The sequence below is a fragment of the Meleagris gallopavo genome, chromosome 2 (assembly GCF_000146605.3).
Source record: "Meleagris gallopavo isolate NT-WF06-2002-E0010 breed Aviagen turkey brand Nicholas breeding stock chromosome 2, Turkey_5.1, whole genome shotgun sequence".
NCBI lineage: Eukaryota > Metazoa > Chordata > Aves > Galliformes > Phasianidae > Meleagris > Meleagris gallopavo.
Window position 1 is genome coordinate 74,475,756 of NC_015012.2, and position 22,193 is coordinate 74,497,948.

Genomic DNA, 22,193 nt, shown 5'->3' on the forward strand with positions numbered 1-22,193 from the left:
CCTCTCCCTGCTGGCCACCCCTTTTTTAATGCAGCCCAGGATATAGTTAGATAATAAAAGGATCCCTCAGTTAATAGTTCACCTGTGAATAACTATGATACCTAAATACCTGACAAGGTTGTACCTGAGGTGCCATCTTGTTGAATGCAGAATTGCTGTGCAAAGCTCTGCTCTGGCACTGGGACTCTGCTTCTTCCCCCATCTTCCAAGAGACTGTTTGGGAGAGCCATGTAAGTGTGCTGGTGGGAGCCCTCAGCTGGCAGCAGGGGCTGGGAGGCTCTGCAGTCCTTGGCACTGTGGGGGTTGTTCTCAGTGTCCAGTGTCTCAGTCAGAGACTCGCATGTGGACAGAGTTGATTTTGGTCTTGATGACCTGGAATCTCCAGAAAGCTTGAGTTCCAGATTCTGGATCTTCAGCATGCACCAAGTCTTCAGCTCATCAACCAAGGAAATCTGTAAGGAAGAGAAGATTCATTGGGTGATCCTGTGATTCTTGGACTGCTAAGAACGTGCAGCAAGGACAAAGAGAACCTAGCCTGGTATCAGGCCTTAGACTCTCTGGGCAGCTTTGCATGCTGCCACAGGGAGTACTTAGAGGGCTGCAAATCAGAAAAGATGAGTAACTACACATTTGCTAATGAAAGGCACCTCTTTAGTCCAAGATACTGCCTTTCAGAGTTGCATTTAAAGCAGACCATTCATATGTAAGTCAGTCCTCTGATCAAGACTGATCTGTTTAATCATAGAGGTGCCTTCTAAGTGCAAGCACCATCACGTGCTCAGAGCTGCCATTTTTCTAAGAGGGAAATTCAAATTATACACTTCAGGGACACAGCTTTATACCAACCTCTACCTTTCTGTTCATTTGGTGATACCTCAACACTAAATGATACATTACTAACAGCTGTTAAATTACAAAGGTGCTTAGTTAAGTGTCAATGGTGGAGGCGTTTGCCAGTGATCCTTCTAGTAATGAGCAGGTCTCCCCATTTTTCACATGGAACTGTGAGTTTAGGTCAGGATCTCTTATGTGCATGAACATTTATTTAGTCCACATATTTAGAAAAAGCCAACTCAATTTTTCAGTAGTTTCAGTTAGACTCAGCAGAACACGAGCAGGTGATACAACTAAATGGTCATTTTGATTCACATGATACATCACTCCTTTCTTGAACGGCTTAGACGTTCACAGAAGCCAATTTAATACATCTTTTACTATAAAATAAAAACTAAAGTTTTTTAAATTTGCTAAGTACTTTGGAGAAAAACGTTTTGTGAGTGTGAGACAAAGTAGCTTAATTAGTAGTTTATTCTGAGATTGTCAGAGCAGCCCACCTTATAATAGGTGTACAGAACCCTCTTATAAAAAGTCATGACCTTTTCACTAGTACAAAGTGTATTGACTTCTTAATTCTTAGAAGAAACATGGTAGTGAGAAAACAAATTGTATGTGTGAGTAGATAAATACAATGTTTTAATGGTGAGTTTGTGCAGAAGCTAGAGGGACAAGAGCTGGATCTCTATTGGAACAGTTACTCCTGTAACGTTGGTTAAACAAGCATATAAAAAGAACTTGCTTATTGGCAGCAATACACAGCTTGGAGATGGTGTACTGTTGCCAGCATCAGGGGGAAGAACTGCAGCCTTCTAGTACATGGGGAGTAAAAAAGATCAGGCTGAGAGGGGGGGAGATTTCCAGGACACACAACCAAATGAGAAATAAAAGAAACAACATGCATCTAATGGCTTTGTTACTATTTGCTGATGTTCCTAAAGACATCCTATTATTAAGTGAAAGCTGAAGAACAACTGTTAAAATATTAGTTGTAGGAATTTCTACAAATGTCCTCGGTAGAGATCCCAACAAATTCAATTACAACGGTCAGACTGGGTTTCACTTTACCCATTTCTAATGCAAAAGTTTTGTATGTTTGGTCTAAAAGATTCAGGAGGTAAACAGGAATAATTTGTTCCTAGAAGTTTCCTTGCCCATTCTACCAGATTTTACATAAATCATAAAATGGATGAGGTTGGAAGGGACCTCAAAGCCCTCCCAGTTCCAACCCCCCATTGTGGGCAGTGCCATCCACCAGCTCAGCTGCCCAGGGCCCCATCCAACCTGGCCATGAGTGGCTCCAGGGTTGAGGCACCAGAGCTTCTCTAGGCAGACTGCACCAGCGCCTCACTGCCCTCTGAGTGAAGAATTCCTTCCTAACGTCTAACCTAAATCTGCCCTCTTTTAGTTTAAAGCCATTTCCCCTTGTCTTCTCACTATCTGCCTGTGTAAATCTCCACTCTTCTCTCTGCCTGCTGGAACATAGCTCTCAAGCTGTTCCATGAGAACTAGCAGTGAGCAGCAGCACAAGCCCTACCTGCCGCTTTTCTCCCTCTGTTTTTTCCAGCTCGGTGTGCTGCTGCAGGCGATGAAGGCACTCCGTTCTCTCTGCAGACAGCCGCTCAGCCATAAGCTTGTCTAAAACACGGAGCTGTGGGAAAAGCACAATGGAGCTGAGGCGATCGTGTTAAAAAAACAAAACCTCCATCTGTGAGCCTTGAAAGTCAAAGCACATTCTGTCTTTCAGTCTTCATTTCTAGGAATGTTGCCAACTGCGAGCTTGCAGAAAGGTTCCATCACAAAATTATCTGATGAATAAAAATTACATTAAAAAAACTTAAAGGATCTTGAACATCAGCATAAGCAATTCAACAAAAGGGATTTCCACAATTATGGAACTACCAGCTGTAGGATAGCATTTGGTCTTTTAAGTTTCCCTCTTAGAGCCTCAAGCAGTTTAGGATTACTGTCTAAAGAAGCACCTGAAGCCACTTACCCATTAAATGCATCTTTCTCAAGACCGTGGCTTGCAATGTTAGATGCATGTAGAATGTCACAGTTCCCTGGTCTTGAGTATTACATTTCAGACTCACTTTTACAACAGAAAAAGCAATGAGCGAACCGAGACAATGAAAATATTGATTACACTTAGGATGTGTTTCTAATAAACATGTGGGTCATATTCTTACTTGATGTTGAGTTTTGCTTTCCATCTGGCCCAGCTTAATATTCATCTTATCTTGTACAGTCCCAAACTCAGCTTTTATCTCCTCCACAGTTGCCTCCAGCTGATTCTCCAGTTTATTTATCAGGGGCTCACAACGACATCCATTTATCGGTGCCTGAAAGGAATAAAACGTTTGCTTGCCACATCCTGCTGTCCTCTCAGTGCACTTGGAACATTACCACAGCTTTCTGTAGTCAGCGCTGGGTTGTTCTGTACCGTCTACTGTATCTCATCCTCCTGATAATATCTTACAGCTCAGCAAACAGTGCATTAAGTTGGAAAAATACAGATGAGAAGAGGATTGATCTCATCTGTGTGAACAAATCTCAGTGCTGGGGCAGCAAGCAGCATTGAGGTCAGATCATATATCCTATGGCACTGCACGTCATATGAGAAGGAATCACCTCACAGACCTGTACCCTGCTCTCAGTGCTGTAATTCTGAACTGTATGGAGTCTGATTTCTGTTGATGCATCTGTCTGCAGTGGAACCTCCCTCTTTCCTTTGGCCCTACAGTGCCATTTCACAGCAGGGACTGTTCCCTGGACAGAGGAAGGTGGCTCGTTGGTGGTGTGCTAGAGAGAGCTTCAGAAATACACTTAAGTTCTGTTTGCTCTTCAGGGCCCAAGGGTATCAAAGACGATAGACAAGCAAAAAGAAGGGTAGAGAGAAGTGTTGTATTTTAGGAAACGCCATTAGGGAATATAGATGTACCATGCTAATCTCTGTAATCTCTGTAAAAAGATCAGATTTGTAAGTCCTATCTGTTCCCTTCTACTTTTCTACGTGCCCATCTTCCCAACATACAGGCAGGGACATCCTCGTCTTAGCATCAGAGAAGTCCTCCTTCCTTCCCAATACCTGCCATTAGGATAATGTCATAATGCCCTTGCCTGGAATTTCCCGTGTTACACAAGGAGATGCTGGAAAACATGGCAAATAAAGCCTCTGAAAGCCAACTTGAGTCATCTTCAAAATCTGCTGAACTTCTTAAGTACAGCAAGGGAAAACAATTAACTGTGGATGGATGTAAGAAGCAAATAAAATGAAAAGAAGACCTCCCAGAGGTGAAGGAGGACAATGTTTGGAAAGAACATCACAGAAGTCTGCAACGTTTACGGGTTAATCTGCTGTCTGATTCTATGCTACTTCTATGCTGGTAAATATTTGCAGAATAAAATACACCGAGTGGAGTAAAATAACCATCTCTAAACTTGAATAAACGTACTTGAGCTGCTACTCCTGTCTGTGAAGCAATTTCTGTACAGCTCCTGCCTCCAGTAATCCTAGAATCTCCAAAGAATTGAAACAGAATGTATTGAGTGCACTCAAGTGCTGAGTTTAGGTAGGAAACATCAGTGCTCATACTGTACTTTCATTTATTTTCACTGGAAAAGCTCTTTGTCTTTCCTGACAGAAATCTTAGTTTTTCAAAATGTATCATGGAAATTCCAGAGCCATTCCCAATCACTGTTTTACACCTTGTCTCTAAAAACTTACTGAGCATTGGAACAGGCTGCCTAGGGTGCTGCTGGAGTCACCATCACAGGAGGTGCTCAAGATGTGGATGTGGCACTGAGGGACACAGTTAGTGGGCATAGTAGGGATGGGCTGAGGGTTGGACTAGTTGATCTGAGAGGTGTTTTCCAACCTTAATGATTCTATGATCTATTCCTTAGCACACATGAAATCAGCTTGTTGTTTACCACACCTCATGCTAAAATACATTTGACACCTGAACAAAGAAAAGAAATCCACTACCATTATCTCATAATACCCTTGAAAGTGTAGTTGGAAGGAAGCGCATCTGCCATCTCATCCCCTAACTGTGTCCACTGCAGGTGCTGCTCAGCACATCCCTATGAGAGCACAGCACACTCACCTGCATCACCTTCCCATCCTTCCCCCGATACAGCGTGTACAGCTGGTAGGCCCGCACCTCGTGGGGGGCAGGCGGAGAGGAGCAGTGATGTCTGCTTCTGCGTTTGGGCAAGTTCTGCTGGGGCCGAGGGAGTGTCTGCTGGTCAGCTGGGGAAATGGGGTCTGAGAGCGCAGAAACCTGTGTAAAACATGCGACATTTTCCTTAATTATTGGCCCCTTAGTAAACCATTCCTGGTGGAAACTGGACAAACCTTTTGTGATAACCGCAACAAAAATCTAATTACAACATAAATCCACCCGCAGTGACTGCACAGTGGAGGTATCTGTCAGCACAACAGCCAGATTGATTACAAACACTCAATGTTAGCCTCAACATGAGGATTTCCCCAATGAAACCAGTTTTGTCAGAAGGCTACCTCAGCTTCTGAGCACAGAAGGTCTGGTGCCCTGGCTCACACCACACCAAAGGGACAGCTGCACTCAGCAATGATCCTTTCTCTCTCTGCTGCTTTAAATCTACTGATACCTTCTCTTTTGGTTTTTTCTTTTTGTTCTTCTTCCCCTTGGGATCTGGGGAGGTTGATCGAGGCTCATCTTTCAGCTCAGCCTTCCCCTGCACTGGCTGGTCGCTGCTCTGTGTGTCGTCCGCAGCTGAAACACTGCCCTGTGCAAAGCGAAGGCAGAAACAGGGAAAAAGGTGAGTGTTCTTCCACTCGCCAACCTGCAGCATCTCATTAACAGCAAAGCACTGCAGACCTCCCCCAGACTCCTCAGGCTGTCCCACACAGAACTGCTGCTACCATGCACTAGTGGTAGAGCCAAACAGCTTTTGTCCCAGTGGGTTTTGTTCACGCTCCCTTTGTGCTGGAGGTACAGTGGTTAATGCCAGGCTGTACCTTGCTCTGCACCACTTCGTCCCGTGGTACCGACTGAGCTCGCCTTTCCTCCTTCAGCCTCTCCCTCTTCTTCCTCAGGCTTCTTCCACGGTTGAAGCGCGAGACCTGGAGGCAGACAGAACCATTACTCAGAAACGTCATGCTTCTTCCTGACCAGAAGCTAAGAAATAAAGCAGACCTGCTGTCACTAATACTGAAAGGCAACATATAAAGGAGAAAGCACTCCCAGATGCATGCTAATGGGCCAAGCAGTGCTGGCATCTATGGCTGTGAAACACCGCTCCTGAGCTCGGTGCATCAGGGCACCTCACTGTTTTAAGGCAGAGGATTGCAGTGTTTGACCAGGTGCTCCATTCCAACCCTCAGCCCCAACTGTGTCAGGGCCAGAGCTTATTGCCAACAGAAAACATTTGCAACGTACCTGTGAAGCTTTAGTGAGGAGGAGTGCAACCTCGGGGTTGTTGTGCTGTCTGGCCACCTCTAGTGGGGTCTGACCAGCCTGAGAGGAAAAAGGACAGGTTTCACTTCTAGGGGAGGATTTCTCCACCGGAGGTCAACACATGCTCCGTGCAAAAGTGAAGTGACTTTCTGCTTCCATTCACCCAGATTTCATTCAACACGCAAGTATCTTTTACCAGCACTAGAAAGTTTTCATTAATACAAAATACCAAAGCAATTTGATGTTCTACTTACATTGTTGACAACTGATGTATCAGCCCCTGCCTCCAGCAACAGCTTTACCACCTTCCTGTGGTTCAGGGCTGCAGCCACATGGAGAGCAGTGTCTCCTGCCTGTGAGTTATAAAGCAGAAAGCAGCATGTGGCAAACCTGCGGGTCTCAGCCTGCAGAACCCTCGGCTTCCCAAGGGGTGCTGCAAGGTCAGCAGGCTGACGGAGCTTCAGCGAGGCCTGATCTGCAGAAGTGCAGAGCTGGGAGAAGGGGGCAGGAGGGTGCACTGCCTATCTATTGCAGCCAAACCTGGAAACAGCTCACCTGTACCCCAGCAAGTACATACAGCACCTGAGGGCAGAGTGGGTCTTCCCTCTGCAGAACCGACCGGTCGGCTCGCAGGTGGTCGTGTATTGTGTTACTCAAAAATAACGGGATAATTAACAGCAGGGAGATGCTTGGGTTTCTCTTTGTGAGAGTTCCTAAGAAAAACAGGCTTTGGAATACAGCCAGGAGGCGATACGGGCCCAGCGCTCACACAGTGCCTGGCCCTGTTCGTGTGTACTGAGGTGAAGACTGTAGCGATTGGGTTCAGGCAGCAGAGCCAGCAGCTGTCAAAGGGAGGCGATGCCCTCCTGCCCCCTCTGCCCTGCAGCTCAGCTTCAAGAAATGGCTGACACATCCCTCTCTCTCCACACCAGCAAAAACCTTATTGCCTCTCCTGGCATGTCCACTGTCCACCCATCAGGTATGCAGATACAGAACAACTTGAGGTGGTATGGAGGAATGGGGAAAATGGCATCTCCCTGCACTAGGCTCACACCAGTTGTCTTCAGTGTGCAAGTTAAAAAAAAAAAAATCAAATAAAATTAGCAAATTTGACTCAATTAAGCCCATTTTGTTTGCTGTAACTATCTGGTATCTACAAAACAAAAGTAAAGGTAGAAATCAGAATACATCTTTATGATCCTCAATTGTATATGGAAAATTTCCCAAGAATACCAGATGATGTGGGTAAGCACCATATCATCTAGTTATTTACCAGACTTAATACCACCCAAATAGTTTATGCTGTAGGTACAGTGATCAATTACCTCCCTACAAAACAACGATGGATGATTAATCCTAGGTTAGATAGATCATGACTTTGAATTTAAAGCATATTTTTCCTCACTCTTCTGTATCTTTAATTCCTTTTACTGCAAAAGGCAGCAAAGTATTGCAAAGAAATATGCTCTTCTGTGGCAGCTGACCATCAGTGAGCAATGCAACATGGTGTCTCTGTGATGGCTGTGATATCCTCACCATCTGGGGACGGAGAAGAGTATGGAGGAATTTGAGCCAGCAGTGTGTGCCCAGGTGGCCAAGAAGATCAATGGCATCCTGGCTTGTATCAGGAATGGTGTGGTGAGCAGGACTAGGGAAGTGATCCTGCTCCTGTACTCAGCACTGGTGAGGCCTCACCTGGAGTACTGTATTCAGTTTTGGGCACCTCAATACAGAAAGGACATTGAGATGCTGGAGCAGGTCCAAAGAAAGGCAGCAAGGCTTGTGAGGAGCTTGGAGCATATGCCCTACGAGGAGAAACTGAAGGAACTGGAGCTGTTTAGTCTGGGGAAGAGGAGGCTGAGGGGAGACCTTACTGCTCTCTTCCAATATCTGAAAGGTGCTTACAATGAGAGTGGGGTTGGTCTCTTCTCACTGGTGACAGGATGAGGGGAAATGGCCTCAAGTTGCACCAGGGTAAGTTTAGGTTGGATATCAGGAAAAACTTCTTTACAGAAAGGGTTGTTAAGCACTGAAACAGGCTCCTCATGGAGGTTGTTGACTCATGTGTTTAAAACCATTTGGATGTGGTGCTCAGGGACATGATTTAGCAGAGGGTTGTTAGGGTAGTATGGTTAGGTCGTGGTTTGGACTCGATGATCTTTAAGGTCTTTTCCAACCTGAGCAATTCTATGATTCTATGGCCCCATGATATGGCCAAGCCCCATGCCCATCCTGTTCTGAACAGAGCCGATAAGGATTCAAGATTGCCATCTCCTTACCCCACATTGCCCTATGTCCTCTCACCCTTTTCTGCACCAACACAGCTTTGTAGAAACTCGTAAATAGGAAATGCTTGTATGAAAAGATGCAAATGTGATGGCAAAATAATAAACCACTGTTTTTAAGCTACTGTTGGAAGCTCAGGCATGGGGTAGCACAGTGAAACGTGCGACTACTGGGCAGGAATCCCTCTTTCCAACAAGGAGCCATATGCAAAAGGAACAGAGTGGCAATGAAATTCATGCACTGACCTGGTTCTTTTCATGGACAGAACAGAAAGCACTGAGCAGCACCCTAACGATGGGCAAGTGATTGTAACGAGCAGCCACATGCAGACAGGTATCTCCTGCCTGCAAACAGAAACAAAGCACTAAGCATGTCACTGCAGAACGAAAGCTTGTGCTTATCATGGTGCTCAGGGAAGAAATAAACCCAATAAATCAAAAAGAAGCAAACATCTCACATCTCCACTGAGCAGCAGTGCTGTCTTCTCTTCAGCACAAAGGACAAAGGGGGGAAGGTTTAACAATAGCTGGGGAACAGAGGGTGGGGGCATCAATTCTTTATCTATCTGATAAGAAATGCTGGAATTATAAAGCCCTGCACTTACATTGTTACACAAGATCTGCTCTCCTCCCCAAACCAGTGTGATTTGGAAACCCCACCCAGTGTCACACACAATGAAGAACGTGAGTAGTGGGTCGGAGCTGAGCCTCAGAGAGGCTCCCACAGCTGGGAGCAGAGAGAGTCCCATGCACTCCTCTGCCACCATGCTGCTATTCAGTGGGGGACATAATGGCCTGGCTTCCACCTAGAGGTCTGCATTCCTTCATCATGTCAAATCCCTGACAAAACAGGGGGAAAGCTCTCTGAAACTGGACTCACGTTATTCTTGAGATCTGCTCGAGAACCTCCGAGAAGTAAGACACGAGTGCTCTGGGAATGGCTGTTCTGGCAGGCCAGGTGCAGAGGTGTGTTACCTGCCTTGGAGAAACACAGGGAAATATAAAAGCCATGTTCAGAAACTGGACAGGAATCTTCAAACCTTGGCAGTACTTCACAAGAACATCCCCCAGAGGTGGGCAACTCACTCTCAGCCAAAGCTGTGAGCTGAACCGATCTGGAAACTGAAAAACCCCCTTCATCCTGGAAATGATTTATCTGGGACACAGTAAAATAAGAAATTGGACAGCGTAACATTGTCTGCATTGCTCGAGTCTGTCTGCCGAAAGCAAACAATCTAGAAACTTTTGGTTAATTAGGATCAAAAAGCAGTGTAATGCACTTAAAGAAATAAAATTTCCCATGCCTCGGTACTCCTCAAGGCAGCCTTGCTTCCTTTCCTTCCAGAATGCTTTCCTTCTTTAGTTATCTCTGTCCATGCCTACATTCTCAACCTGCTACAAATGCCTAAAACTCAAAAGGTTACAGAAAGAAGCAAACAAGCTGTTTTTTTACCGAGAGAAACCAAAACATGAGCTTGCCTTGCGTATTGCTTTTCTAACCCTGGCAAGGATCTTACTGCACTTGGCTTCTGCTGGCTTGAAAATATTTGGGGTTTCTTGTCTCTAGGGAACCAGAAATGCAATCAGACCATGTAGGAAGGTTCTGCTCACTCACGAGACTGCCTCTTCACCTGCATTATGTCTTTTAATCTGTCCCCTGTGCTTTCAAGACACTGATCAAAGCTACAAGGTTTGAATTACAAAAGGTCAACTGTGAGCACAGTGTGTATGAGTGCGTATGTAAAAGAGTTCCCCAGACAGTCCCAGGAGAAACTAACTGGGAGTTACAGAAAACACACAGTGAAATTCTGTGCGTTGCTGCTTAGCAGGGCCTGGCAAACCCAGAAGCCCACTTCTGACTGTCCCACCACCAAGGTGGTGAGAGGCATTCAGTCAAAGCCCCCAAGATAAGCCAAGAGACCTGAGGGTGCACTTGCACATAGCGCTTCGACCTGGCTGCCAGAAAAGCCACCAGAAGGTGATGCCTTGTCATCATGGGCACTAGAAAGTGAGAGACCAGAGAAACCATTTTGGGATTAAGCAGAATTAAGCTCTTCATTTGTCTTGAAAGCCAAGGAGTGAAAGTAAGTGCATGAGTGCAAGCACATGCAAATCCCTCATTTTCTAGTAGCTCCTAAATGGGTCCTGTCCATTAAAAAGCAATCGACTGATCAAATGCAAAGGGAGAGGTTTAAGTAGGTATGACATCAAAGAGCAGCACAGGAAAGCCTCATACAGTGCTAAAGGCTGCCAGCCATATCTCAGATGCTTGAGCTGCTGAGCTATTCTGTACACATGGTTTTTAGGAGAGGTTCTCCAAGCAGATGACTTATGCTGTATTATAAACTACATTTCCTAATACCCTGAGGCATTCAAGCATGCAGGATAACAAGACTTGCCTCTTAAGCCCACATCTTTGTACATAAATATACACAGAAATAAACACACCTAGGAGTAGGAGCATAATGGGTCAGTAGCCTATAAAGTCAGGTACTATCATCTGTTATGTGTAAACATGGGAAGCTGTCTAAAGTACCTTTGATACAAATTTAGATGGACAAAAAGGAAAAAATAATTACAGAAAATTAAAATTAGAAATTGGACTAATGTCAAATGTAATGTACAGCCATAGCTGTACAAAAATATACTTACATGTTGCACAAATACATAAGCACACACAGAAACACAAAGAACTGTGCTGATCTTAAGAAATTCACCACCTGTCTCACTTCTCTCCTTTCTTCCTTAACACTTCCAGTTGTCATTTTAGTGTGTATTTACTGAAATACTCTCCCACTTGCTTATGGAATGCTCAGAGATCCCACTGACATCCCAAAGCCCTCTTGCCTATAGCAACAGACATGGTGCCACCCATGCAACCTAACCCATTCATTAGCACAGCAGTCTGAACCCTAACTCAGCTCCTACCATTGGCTGCTACTGCAATTTCCTAAATTATTTACTTTTATTTACTTTTGAACAAGTGAGCTGAAGACAAGTCTCTCACAAACAGTGAGGAACTAAAATGCCTTGCTTTGTTATTCCTTCCTCTAAAGTGTTCTCAAGATCTATAAATACCAAAAGAAGGATAATCCAAGTTCAGCATGAGCTTTTGCTGAAAGTCTACGCTAATGTATTAGGAAGAACTCTCTAGGAAAAGATACATTACTTTTTTCCTCTCTGGCTTATATTCATTTGACTGTTCAATTTCTGAAAAAATTCTGAATACTACATTCCAATTAATGCAATTCATATTCATTTTAAATCACATCACTCACAGTGAATTCACCTAGGTCAAATTAAAGCACCATGGAGACCTCCACAGCAATGTTCCTCAGCTATAATTAATGTGCTCAAAGAGCCAATGAATTCCTTTCCTCCAGTAACTGCAGAGGAACCACGCAAGCACAATAAATGCAAAAGAAGGAAAAAAATCCCAATGGGAGCTGGTCTCCCACCTACTGAGATATTCCATGACCAGAAATCTCCAGTGATGAGAGTCAGCCATCTTAGACCAGATATGAGAGCACCTTCCGCATGTGACTCACCTTGTTCTTGGCAAGGACATTAGCTCCTGCCTTGACGAGTACTTTGGCAGATTGGCTGAACCCATGCCAACAAGCTTCATGAAGAGCAGTATTCCCATCCTGAGAAGCACACACACAAGAGGAGAAGTTTAGTGCAGTGAGTCCACACACCAAATAACACTTCATTAAGTCTGCAACAGCTGCATGTGCCACCTGGCCACTTAAGAAATAAAGCTTTTTCCTTTCCTAAAGCTGATTTACTATTTTATTATTAGCAGAGGCTGATATGAACCAGATTAAAAATAACATTCACAGACATCCTGGGTACTTTTTCCTTTCTAATCTGTCTTCAACCTCTTTCTGTCTTCATCTACTTCCCACTTGTCCCAGCAAGCCAAGAATAGCACTGAAGCTTTGGCTGGGAATGTGGAATTAATTACATTTATTTACAAACATAAATTTACAGCCTGAGACTCTCAGCTTCTGAGATAATCACAGGAAACTGTGCAATGTTTTGGGTAGGGCACAGCATAGTCATAGTTCCCCCATTAATGAGCAGATAACAGATTCTTACATCAAAAATGATCACCTCAATTTCAAAAATAACTAAATCAGTAGCTAATATTAAAAGAATTGTATGGATTTTTTCTTATTTTAGTGTAATTGTCTTAACTGCTTTCAAAGCATCTGATACTTATTCAGGAGCATAAACTATAAATTCCTCTGTGAGACTTTAATACTACTGGTTGGCAAGACTGCCATCCTCCAATGCACTGCTTTGCCTGTTACCTTGTCTTGTCTATCCAAAGCACACCCTTCTTGAATGAGAGATGCTATGACATCGGTGTTCCCTACAACAGCAGCCCGGTGCAATGCTGTCTGATCCCCCTGCAAAAAGAAGCAGATTTTCAATCCCTAACATTGCCACCTGATTTTAACCTAATGCAAACGCATTCAGCACACATACACACAAGCTGCATCATCAACACATATGCTGTTCAAATCCAAGCTGCCTTTGAAAACGGTCCCCATAAACCTATCGTTAGTTTCCAAGATTAATGAAGTTACTGTAAGTATCAGAGAGCTACAATGCAACTGTTTTCAGAAGTTTACAACTCATCACAATCCCATAAACTGCACTGAAGTCTTCTAAAAATATGTCAGTACTAGAAGGCAGTGAATCCAACACATTTGGCACTATACATCTACTAATCAACTGTATCTGTGTGGAACTAAAGGCAATTACGGGCTGCTGTAATTCATCACATTGATCCCACACTACTTATACTAACAGAATAAGGCTCTCCCCATTTGGCTCTGACTGCTCCGTCAACCCTGCTAAGGATAAGGAGCATGAGATGAAGTAGGGGTCCTCAGCACCTCTAATGCAGTTACCAATTAGTGCTAAGAGCAGAGGTAATTTTGTGATGAGGACCACAAATGTGAGACCAACTTCTTCCATGCAAGCAACCATAAGGTCCATATGACTTTCTTTTCCCATTTGCTTGCCACGTTGCAATGATAAGAAACTTTCCTTCATCAGTTCATTTCCTTTATTGCTAAGTTTCCAAAAGAGATAATGCTGATGCAGTCATCTCATCTGACTGTCCATCTGTCTCCCCTCTAACAACTACTGAACTTATTGCTGAACTACAGAGCCCAGGACTAATTCTCAACAAGCCTTCCAGAAATGGGAGGCTACGGAGACTCAATCAGAGAAAGCTCAGAGGTCCCTGCACCACTGGAGGTGCTGCTCTACCAGGACATGGCTCCTCGCACTCCAGACATTACCTCTCACCCTGCCTTGCAACAGGACCATCTAAGTACTGTTACATGCATGTTGTGAGATAGTGAGAAAAGAGGGGAAACGGGAGGGTTTCTGCAGTGCTGTAAGACACCAACTGATGGGAAACCAACCTGCAGTGTCCCCACTGCTCTCGCAATGGTTGTTCTTTGAAACCGCTTTAAACTCTCAATGCAGAAGCACAGCCCTCAAGTCTGGGCAAAAAAAACAGCTTCAGAGCTGCACATGGCCTTTTTGGGAAAGAATGTACAACGAAGGGGCGCCCACCCTATATCTGCTTACCCAATGTCCATCAAAATATGTGAAGAGCAGAGATATGCAATATATCCTGCAGAAAAAAAGAAAGTTTGCAGGTAGCTTGTCCTAAATAGATATAAAATTTCTCTGCTACAGATCTTTATCAGATAATTCTGGATTATATTAAAAACTAGACAGATTTCCTTATTTTCTGTCCCGTAGTATTTAAATAATTGGATAATTTCAATCATTTGTTCTCAAAGGCAATTAGCAGCTGACTTAAAAAGTGCTCTCAGTGTCATTTATGCTAATGACACCAAAATAGTTATTACTCCATAAGGGCAAGACAAGCACTGACAGCCCTTATACTGGCATCCCTTTCAGTATCCTCTAATGCTAACTTTCACCATCAATAAATCATTACATTGGCTTATTTAATGAAGTTGAATTTAAAAAAGTGCATTGAGGGTGGGATGTGCTTTTTTGTTGTTTGCTCATTTTAATTTGCTACCTGATTTTCATCCTTAGAAGTCACATATTCTTTTGCTCCAGTCCCTATTAAGGACAGCAATGTATTTTAAGAGAATTTAAACAAACAAAAGAACTGGGACTTTTTGAAGAAGTACAGCAGAACTGAAAGCACTGCAAGTTCACTGAGCTTGTGTATTTACTTAAAGATAACCAAAACTTTATGGAAAACCTCCAAAATAAACTATCTCATGTGCAGTGTCAGACAGCTTCCAGAAACTATTCCTGCATAGGAATCTGTTCTCAAAGAAGCCAGGGAAGAACTTAACATCCCTAATTAGAATCGTGGGGAGTCCAAAGGTCATTTCATTCATTACTACAAACTGGTAAGTAATCCATCAGTCTTGTCCCATCCACCTAGCACTGCAGCATCAGCAAAGCTGCAGAACCCATTATAGGGAGTAAAACAAGATCATGGAATCACAGAACAGCCTGGGTTGGAAGTGACCTGAAAGCCCACCCAGTTCCAACCCCTTGCCGTGGGCAGTGCTCCACCAGCTCAGGTTGCCCAGGGCCCATCCAATCTGGCCCCCAATGCTTGCAGAGATGGGGTATCCACAGCTTTTCTGGGCAGCTGTGCCAGTGCCTCACCTCTCTCTGAGAGAAGAATTTTCTTCTAATATTTAACCTAAATCTCCCTTCTCTTACTTTAAAACCATTCCCTTCTCCTATCATTGTCAGACTTATAAGAAGCTGGTCTCTATCTTGTTTATAAGCTCCCATAAGTACTCGAAGGCTGAGTGAGATCTCCCCAGAGATGACATCTGCCATTCTGACAGAGGAAGCTTCGACTTTTTGCTTCTTTGAAGCCTGGAAAATTGATCACGGAGATCAGACTGGGGGGGACAAATGGATTCCTTGGATTTAATGCATGCCACTTTCAATCAAGACTGCTCTTGCCATTCACCCAGCCCCACAACAGTTATCACAGTGGGGTGGCACTGGGAGCCATCCATAGGTTTTGCCCTCTTCTGCATTCTGATCCCCAGGTTTGTAAATACCTCATTCCCATATGAGGGAGTGTCAGAGGACATCTCAGGTCCTGCCTGTCCTAGGAGAGATGGTGAAGTTCAGGAAGATCCTAATTTTTTGACAGTCGCCACAACCGCAGCCACTAGGGCAGGGTTCTCTGAACCATTCCCTCACACCTCAGCATATACACATTGACTGCATGCCAGGGAAGCTGAACCAATAGATCATAATTCTTTCCGTGTCGTGAGCTATTGAGCAGTCCAGGCCTAAGTCACATAATGGCGGGTATAAAGTGATACCGAGTGCATCACTCTATTTTTAACCTACCTTTCCTTCCCATTAGTAGAGGAGCAAACCATTGCCTGGCCTTTTATGGAGCCAGATGTAAAAGATGAGCTATATTTCTTTCGGAGTCCGTACGTTCAGGCAGTGCAATCACTGACTCATGTATCTTTTTTATTAAATTGCTAAAATAACTGTCTCTGAAAGTGTTCATCAGAGTTCCGCCTTTGGCAAGGCATTAAGGGACTGGTCTAGACAGCCAAAGGAAAAAAATCACCTGAATGTGTACATTAGCTGCCCAAGCTATTATGTTGGGCACAGTTTATGGTTCTATTTGCAAGTGATTTACACCTTAGGAATAGGCTGCAAACCAGGAACAATGAGGAGCAATAACTCCAGTGTTACACAGATGTGACCTTGACAGAAACAAAAGAATCAAGCTTGCTTAAATGCAGACGCAGGCTGGAAGCCAAAAGGACATTGAGGTGCTTCTGTGAGATGTGGTAGATATAAGGTACCTAACGTAGATGTAGAGATGTAAGGCACTGGTGTCTCTCAAATCCTTTGCCTTAGCTGCTGCCTAGTCCTGAAAGGAATGAAAACTTGGGCATTTCCACCCAAAGTCTGTGGACATTGCAGCTTGCACAGCACCACGAGGCATTGGAGCTGGGATGGAACCCAAGAGACCTTTGGGTGAACCTCATGCTGCGCCCTGCTCAGCCCACCCAAAAGTACTTCCCCTCCAACTCTCAGCACGCTTGCTGGAACTAGTGCCAGTGGTTATGGGACTCACCCAGCTTGTCTTGCCATGAGAGCACTTCTGTGTCAAAATTACTCCACCATCAGGAAGAACATCTGTATTCGCTGGGTTAGAGAGAGGGAGATGCTGGCGGGAGACCAGGAACATGAGTTTGCATTCCTTGCGCAAAGAATGAGGGACTGTACATCTGGAGTTCTTCATATACAACAGAGCTATTGCACAGAAAGGCCTGAGGATGTTTCCAAAATATGAAACTCTGTTCTTGACAGAGAGCTTGAATGACTGCTTTAGCAGAAGGCTGCAGGTTGTGAATCCTGAAGAAAGGTACATATCTACACATTGACCTTTTAGTGTTGGCAAGGCCAGCTGGTGTTTAAGATAGCCTTCCAGGCTCCTAAACTTTCTTAATTTGATGACTAACTTCAAGCAGTGGATGCAACCACTGGCACCAGACACATGGGAATTGGACAGCTGTCTATATCATATCTGAAGTTCACTCCATGGGAAAGAAAATAAAGGAAGCAACTTATAAAAGATTTTCAAGTAGTTATTAGTAATTCTTCCAGTTCTCCTGCCTCTGTCACACACACAATAGAGGAATAGCGCAGAGGTATTGGAGTCATTATTATAGACTCTAATCCCTCAATTCAATAAGATCTACTTTACACTAGTTTGCAATATGTGTTACTTTTCCCTTTTCCTGATTAAAAAAGTATTATAACCACATCTTGTATTCCTACACATTCCTTTTCTCCAGAGTATCCTCCAGTTCCTGGATTCCTTTAAAACTGCCTCCAATGTCAGGCTTTTCCTTCTCCCTGTCTTTTCATGTTAGCAGAAATCATCAAACTATTTTGCTACAGAACTGCACCAGAATCAAGAGAAAAAACTCATGTGTTCCATCTCTGATGCAAAAAGCTGGGCGGCATTTGCAAAAGTCTTAAACTTTGAAATTATACCATCACATTTGCAGTTGAAAGCTTAAAACATTTGAAAGTGAAAACATAACCAAAGGCAAAATAGTCTGAGGAATATACAAGCATATTTGAATATTCTGAAGCAGTTGGATACAAAGGCAACCAAATGGGCAAAGGCAACACCCTAGATTTCCCAGTGCCAGTATCCCCCTCCTTTGCTGAAGAAAAACAGTCATCACAAATACACAGCAAGAAGAATTTCACTCTGGATGACAAATGATGATGCATGACCAGCACAATTGATTAAGGCGTGAAGAAAATAAACATGAATGGAAGAAACTAAAGCTTAAACAACACTAAATGAGACTTAAATGGGAGTACAGGAATAAGCTACTTCATATATTTACATTCATCCAGAAATTGTTTTGAACCCTGGATTATTTCATTTGAAATTATTTTTCTGCTTCTTAAACCGGAGCTTCCAGAAGAGAAGCTCCAGGGCCTCTTCAGAGTTTCGAAGGTAACCTTTTTCCTCTAGTTAAACTTTCAGAGAGTGCAAACAGGGCAGGAAACTATGCAGAGCACCCAGCGCAAAGCTCGCCATGCAATCATGCACCTCCAAGAGCTGTCATGCCAGGCTGCCAGTCCAAGATTTTGCAGCATGCAGCCACGGAGAAGTGAAGCTCAAGGCAGGATTGATGCACAAGTTTCTAACCTCCTTCTCTCTCTCTGATCTTCTAGGTTCCTTTCTAGCCTTTCTCTTCTGGTTTTTCTTATCTTTCTCGTCCTTGATTTCCTTCACATGGACAACTTTCTCCTTGACTATTTCTGAGGTGTGAGCTGTATGAATACTCATTGACCAGTCAGAGATTGCATTGGGATCCCAGTAAGAACTTTCAGTATTGGCAGGGAGAAGGAAAGAATTAGCTCCTGGGGTTGCGTACTCTACAGAGCTGGACTCCGCCGGTTTAAATTCATAATAATCCCACTCCAGGCCACTGGAGGTCATTCTTCAACTAATTCTCACGGTTCTTGCTGTGCTTTAAGAATGTATCTGTAGAACACGAAGTTAGTGTTTGAATCTCTCCACACCATTCAGCAATTTGAAAGCTTCTGCTTGCCGTGTAGCAGATGAAAATTTAGTACTGGATTTATTAGCTACAGTCAACTCCAAAATAAAATGTTTGTTGATCTCTTGGTATTAAGAGAAAAAACATGCATCATATTTTCAGAACTTGAAGAACTTACTTTCTGTTACCATAATTCTACAGACAACAGTCAAATAAATAATTTAATTTTCTGTGAAATATGATACCCTCACCCTCATGAACAATTTCACCTCTGAACCTAAATATGTATTCGTGAAATGAAATGTAATCATGTTAATCAACATTTGATGCTAAAATGCCTTCACTGCCAAATAAGTAAACAGTAAAAGTGAATGAAGGCATAATTGATAGATGGCAATTTAAAAAGAATATCAGCACTTCTGTAGGGCATAAATAAAGTATAAAAATGAGTTATACAAGGAGAAAATATAAAGAACCTTCTTTGAAGACCTATGTAAAAGGAAAGCAGAAACAAGTTAATACCTTTCACAAGCAAAAATGCTCACTCGGAGTTCAGTCTTCCTCCTCCAAGACAAGTTGAAACCCACCTTCTAAGACAAAGCAACTACCTAAGCTCTCCTTGGTTTCAAACTGGAGGATCGGTACTTAATACTGAGCCAAAAACCAAACTATGCTTTTAGGAAACAACATCAAGCATGCACCTATTCTATTCAGAACAGTCACCACATTAAGGAGCCAGATCCAATTGCTGTGAACAAAGCCCCTGAGAAGACCTTGGTAGGCAAGTGAAATATGGTCTTCCAGGAGCTGAATGTTTCTGCATCGGAAGGCTCTTCATTAAAATGAAATGGTGCTGACCACTTTTTTACTATTTTCCTTTATGGCTAATGAATCAGATGAACAGCCTAGAATTTATGACTAGAGGATTGATAATAAATAAATAAATAGGAAAACAGACTTACTCAAAAAGCAGTTTTCATAGAAACCCAATCTGAGCAAATCAGTGGAAGCTCTTGCAGTACTAGAGCAGCAACCAGTATTTCTCAGGAACACTGACTGTATTTGTAAGGTACCTGCAATTTTGTCTTAAACACCTGATGAATCATTTTTACTGGGAGATGTCTAAAAACAGAATATATCTGAGCAAACCAACACTCCCATTACACTTGCAAATCCTCTCCATTTCACAGACAAGCATAGTGGAAGCACAAAGAAAGCAGGAAACAACGTTTCTTCCTAGAATTCAAAATACCCCAGGACAAAGTTGGATGTAAAGCCATACCCTTGCCAGACACAGACTGCTCAAATCTCATGGGGAAGCAGCTATCAGGTGGAGAAGGAACCAGTTTTCCAGTTTCTACAGACATTTGAGGACCTCTGTATGCAAATAAATGCCTAAATGGATTTTCAAAAGGCACCTAGACATTTTCTGAGTCTTTTTAATAGTCATACGGGTGTCTCTACTAGCCACCCTTGGATTTCTAAGTCCCTTGAAAAATCTACACATTCTTTACTACAGAGAAACAAAGCAAATCTTCCTCAAATTTGTGTCAGTCTGCTATCAGAAGTTAGCAATAAGTCTAGGGGACATCACAATTATTAAACCACATTTTCATTCACCAGAGTAAGGTAACTGAAAACTCCCTCCAAAAAGCCTTAAAGTCTGGAACAAAATTAGATCCATTTCTATGGAAAACCATCAAGTTCCAATAAATTACATATTTTACTGAATGAAAACAAACTACCATTTGCTAAACTCAAAGCTGGTTGCATTGTGCTGATGCTTTACCATACAACAGCCTGACAGATGCGACCGTCCCACATCAACCACGGCAGTCAATGGGTTGAGTGTCTAGGCAGTTGTCCAATACACTGAAGCATGTGTCTATACAAAAGCATCTCCCACTTCAGGCAAACATCACAACAAATACGTCCCCTGCCAGATGTCCTCCAGTGGTCTCCCACATGGTACAACAAGTTCTTGTTTAATCCCTGAACTTAACAGCAGACAGTGGTTCTCAGGCTGCTCGCACCAGCCTGGCACAACCAGAGTGCTCAGAAAGCTCCACAGCTGGAGCATGAGGAGCAAGCGACTCATTGAAGAACACCACATTTTACTTTGCCTCCCATGCAACTTCGCATCTCCAAATTAGAGGCTGCATCTCCAAATTCAAAAATATAGAGACAGATTTTGAATTCTTTTAATCCTACTTCAAAGTGGAGGCCTATTCTCATTTGCAAAAGTACTGATGGAACAACAGAGGCTGTATCTACTTACATCATCCTGAATATCCAGGTCACAACCTGCTTTCAACAAGATCTGGACAACATGGAGATGACCCTTGTGGGCAGCAAGATGCAGGGGGGTCCGGCCATGCTGTGAATGAGAAGAAAAAACCAACAAATCAAGGTGAGTTTCTATGCATAAAAGTTGACCAGAACTGTATCCTATTTTTCTCCCTCTTCTGTGTATCTCTCTACTCAAAGCAAGCCTGCAATAGCAACAGTTGACAGACATCAGAATAGGAAAGGCTGAAAACTCCTTCTCTGTGTTCTGCAACATTTCAGTTTATCCTGATGATAATCTATGAAAGGGATATTCTACTCACATACGGACATGCTCATGTAAGGACATTTCCTTACAATCTCAGGTCCAGCTTTACGTCCATGCACAAAGGGACTTCTTGATTCTTTTAGTTCTGTCCCCCTGGAGCACAGACTTTTCAACCACTTCTAACTCCACTCAGTACAATGAGCTAGCTGTAACAGGCAAATTCACAGATTGTAATGGGTACCATCTTTGCAACAGAAACAAGAATTACTGAACTGTTACATACAACACACTCCCCTCAAAAGAAACAAAGAGTTGTAATCTCTCCAGGTGACTTAACGTATAGGACAGCCAACCACTCCTTGCCAAAGACCTGCTGAGTGTTTTTAGACAATGCTTTTTAAACATTTCCAATGTCTGGCTATGTAAAAACAGAATTTAAAATATTCACAAGAAAATCAAGTGTAATCAAGGACTATTCCCAAGTGAACACAGGGACAGAAAAACTTCAATTAGAGAGATGGATGATAAATAGCTTAAGAAGTAAATAAAAAAAGACAAATTTGACAGTAAAATCAAATTTAAAAAAAAAAAAAAGTAAATTCGCAACAGAAGTCTTATTAAAATTCTAAGTGAAATGACAAGAGAAAAAGAATATTTACATGTAACTGAGCTACGTTTGATCACCCCTTGGCACAAATAAAAAGTGAAACATTTCAGGAAAAGAGAAACAGGCTTCTCCTAAAAGAGGCAAAAGAATGTATGTTGAAAGAGGTTCAAAGAGTGAAGAGATCATACTGGAGTGTGTTGTACAACAAAGGAGATCTACAACAAGTGATTCCCTACAATTCTAACCCATATAAATCTCTAAAAGAAGATTCAGAAGGGGAAGTCGAGAACTAACTTCTACCCTAGGAAATGTATGTGCACATATGCCTGTGTGTGCATCTCTTCAGTACACCTCAAAGCATCACCTTACAAA

At 42.9% G+C, this 22,193-nt stretch overlaps 1 protein-coding gene across 5 annotated transcripts in view; it reads right to left on the reverse strand.

The window, feature by feature from the left end:
* The window catches only part of ANKRD6 (ankyrin repeat domain 6), a 109,716-nt gene that overhangs the window by 2,512 nt on the left and 85,011 nt on the right, over window positions 1-22,193 (reverse strand). For 2 of the 5 annotated variants that reach the window (XM_010707627.3, XM_031552529.1), the window contains exons 4-16: window positions 20,939-21,037; window positions 12,880-12,978; window positions 12,112-12,210; window positions 9,444-9,542; window positions 8,810-8,908; window positions 6,533-6,631; window positions 6,261-6,338; window positions 5,840-5,944; window positions 5,470-5,607; window positions 4,944-5,120; window positions 3,024-3,176; window positions 2,372-2,485; window positions 125-452 (exon numbers count right to left, since the gene is read on the reverse strand). In XM_010707627.3, coding sequence (XP_010705929.1) covers window positions 125-452; window positions 2,372-2,485; window positions 3,024-3,176; window positions 4,944-5,120; window positions 5,470-5,607; window positions 5,840-5,944; window positions 6,261-6,338; window positions 6,533-6,631; window positions 8,810-8,908; window positions 9,444-9,542; window positions 12,112-12,210; window positions 12,880-12,978; window positions 20,939-21,037 — 1,687 coding nt within the window. Of the gene's footprint in view, window positions 1-124; window positions 453-2,371; window positions 2,486-3,023; window positions 3,177-4,943; window positions 5,121-5,469; window positions 5,608-5,839; window positions 5,945-6,260; window positions 6,339-6,532; window positions 6,632-8,809; window positions 8,909-9,443; window positions 9,543-12,111; window positions 12,211-12,879; window positions 12,979-18,305; window positions 18,645-20,938; window positions 21,038-22,193 lie in introns of those variants that run through there. The other 3 variants (XM_010707626.3, XM_010707629.3, XM_010707630.3) reach the window with 3 other exon arrangements.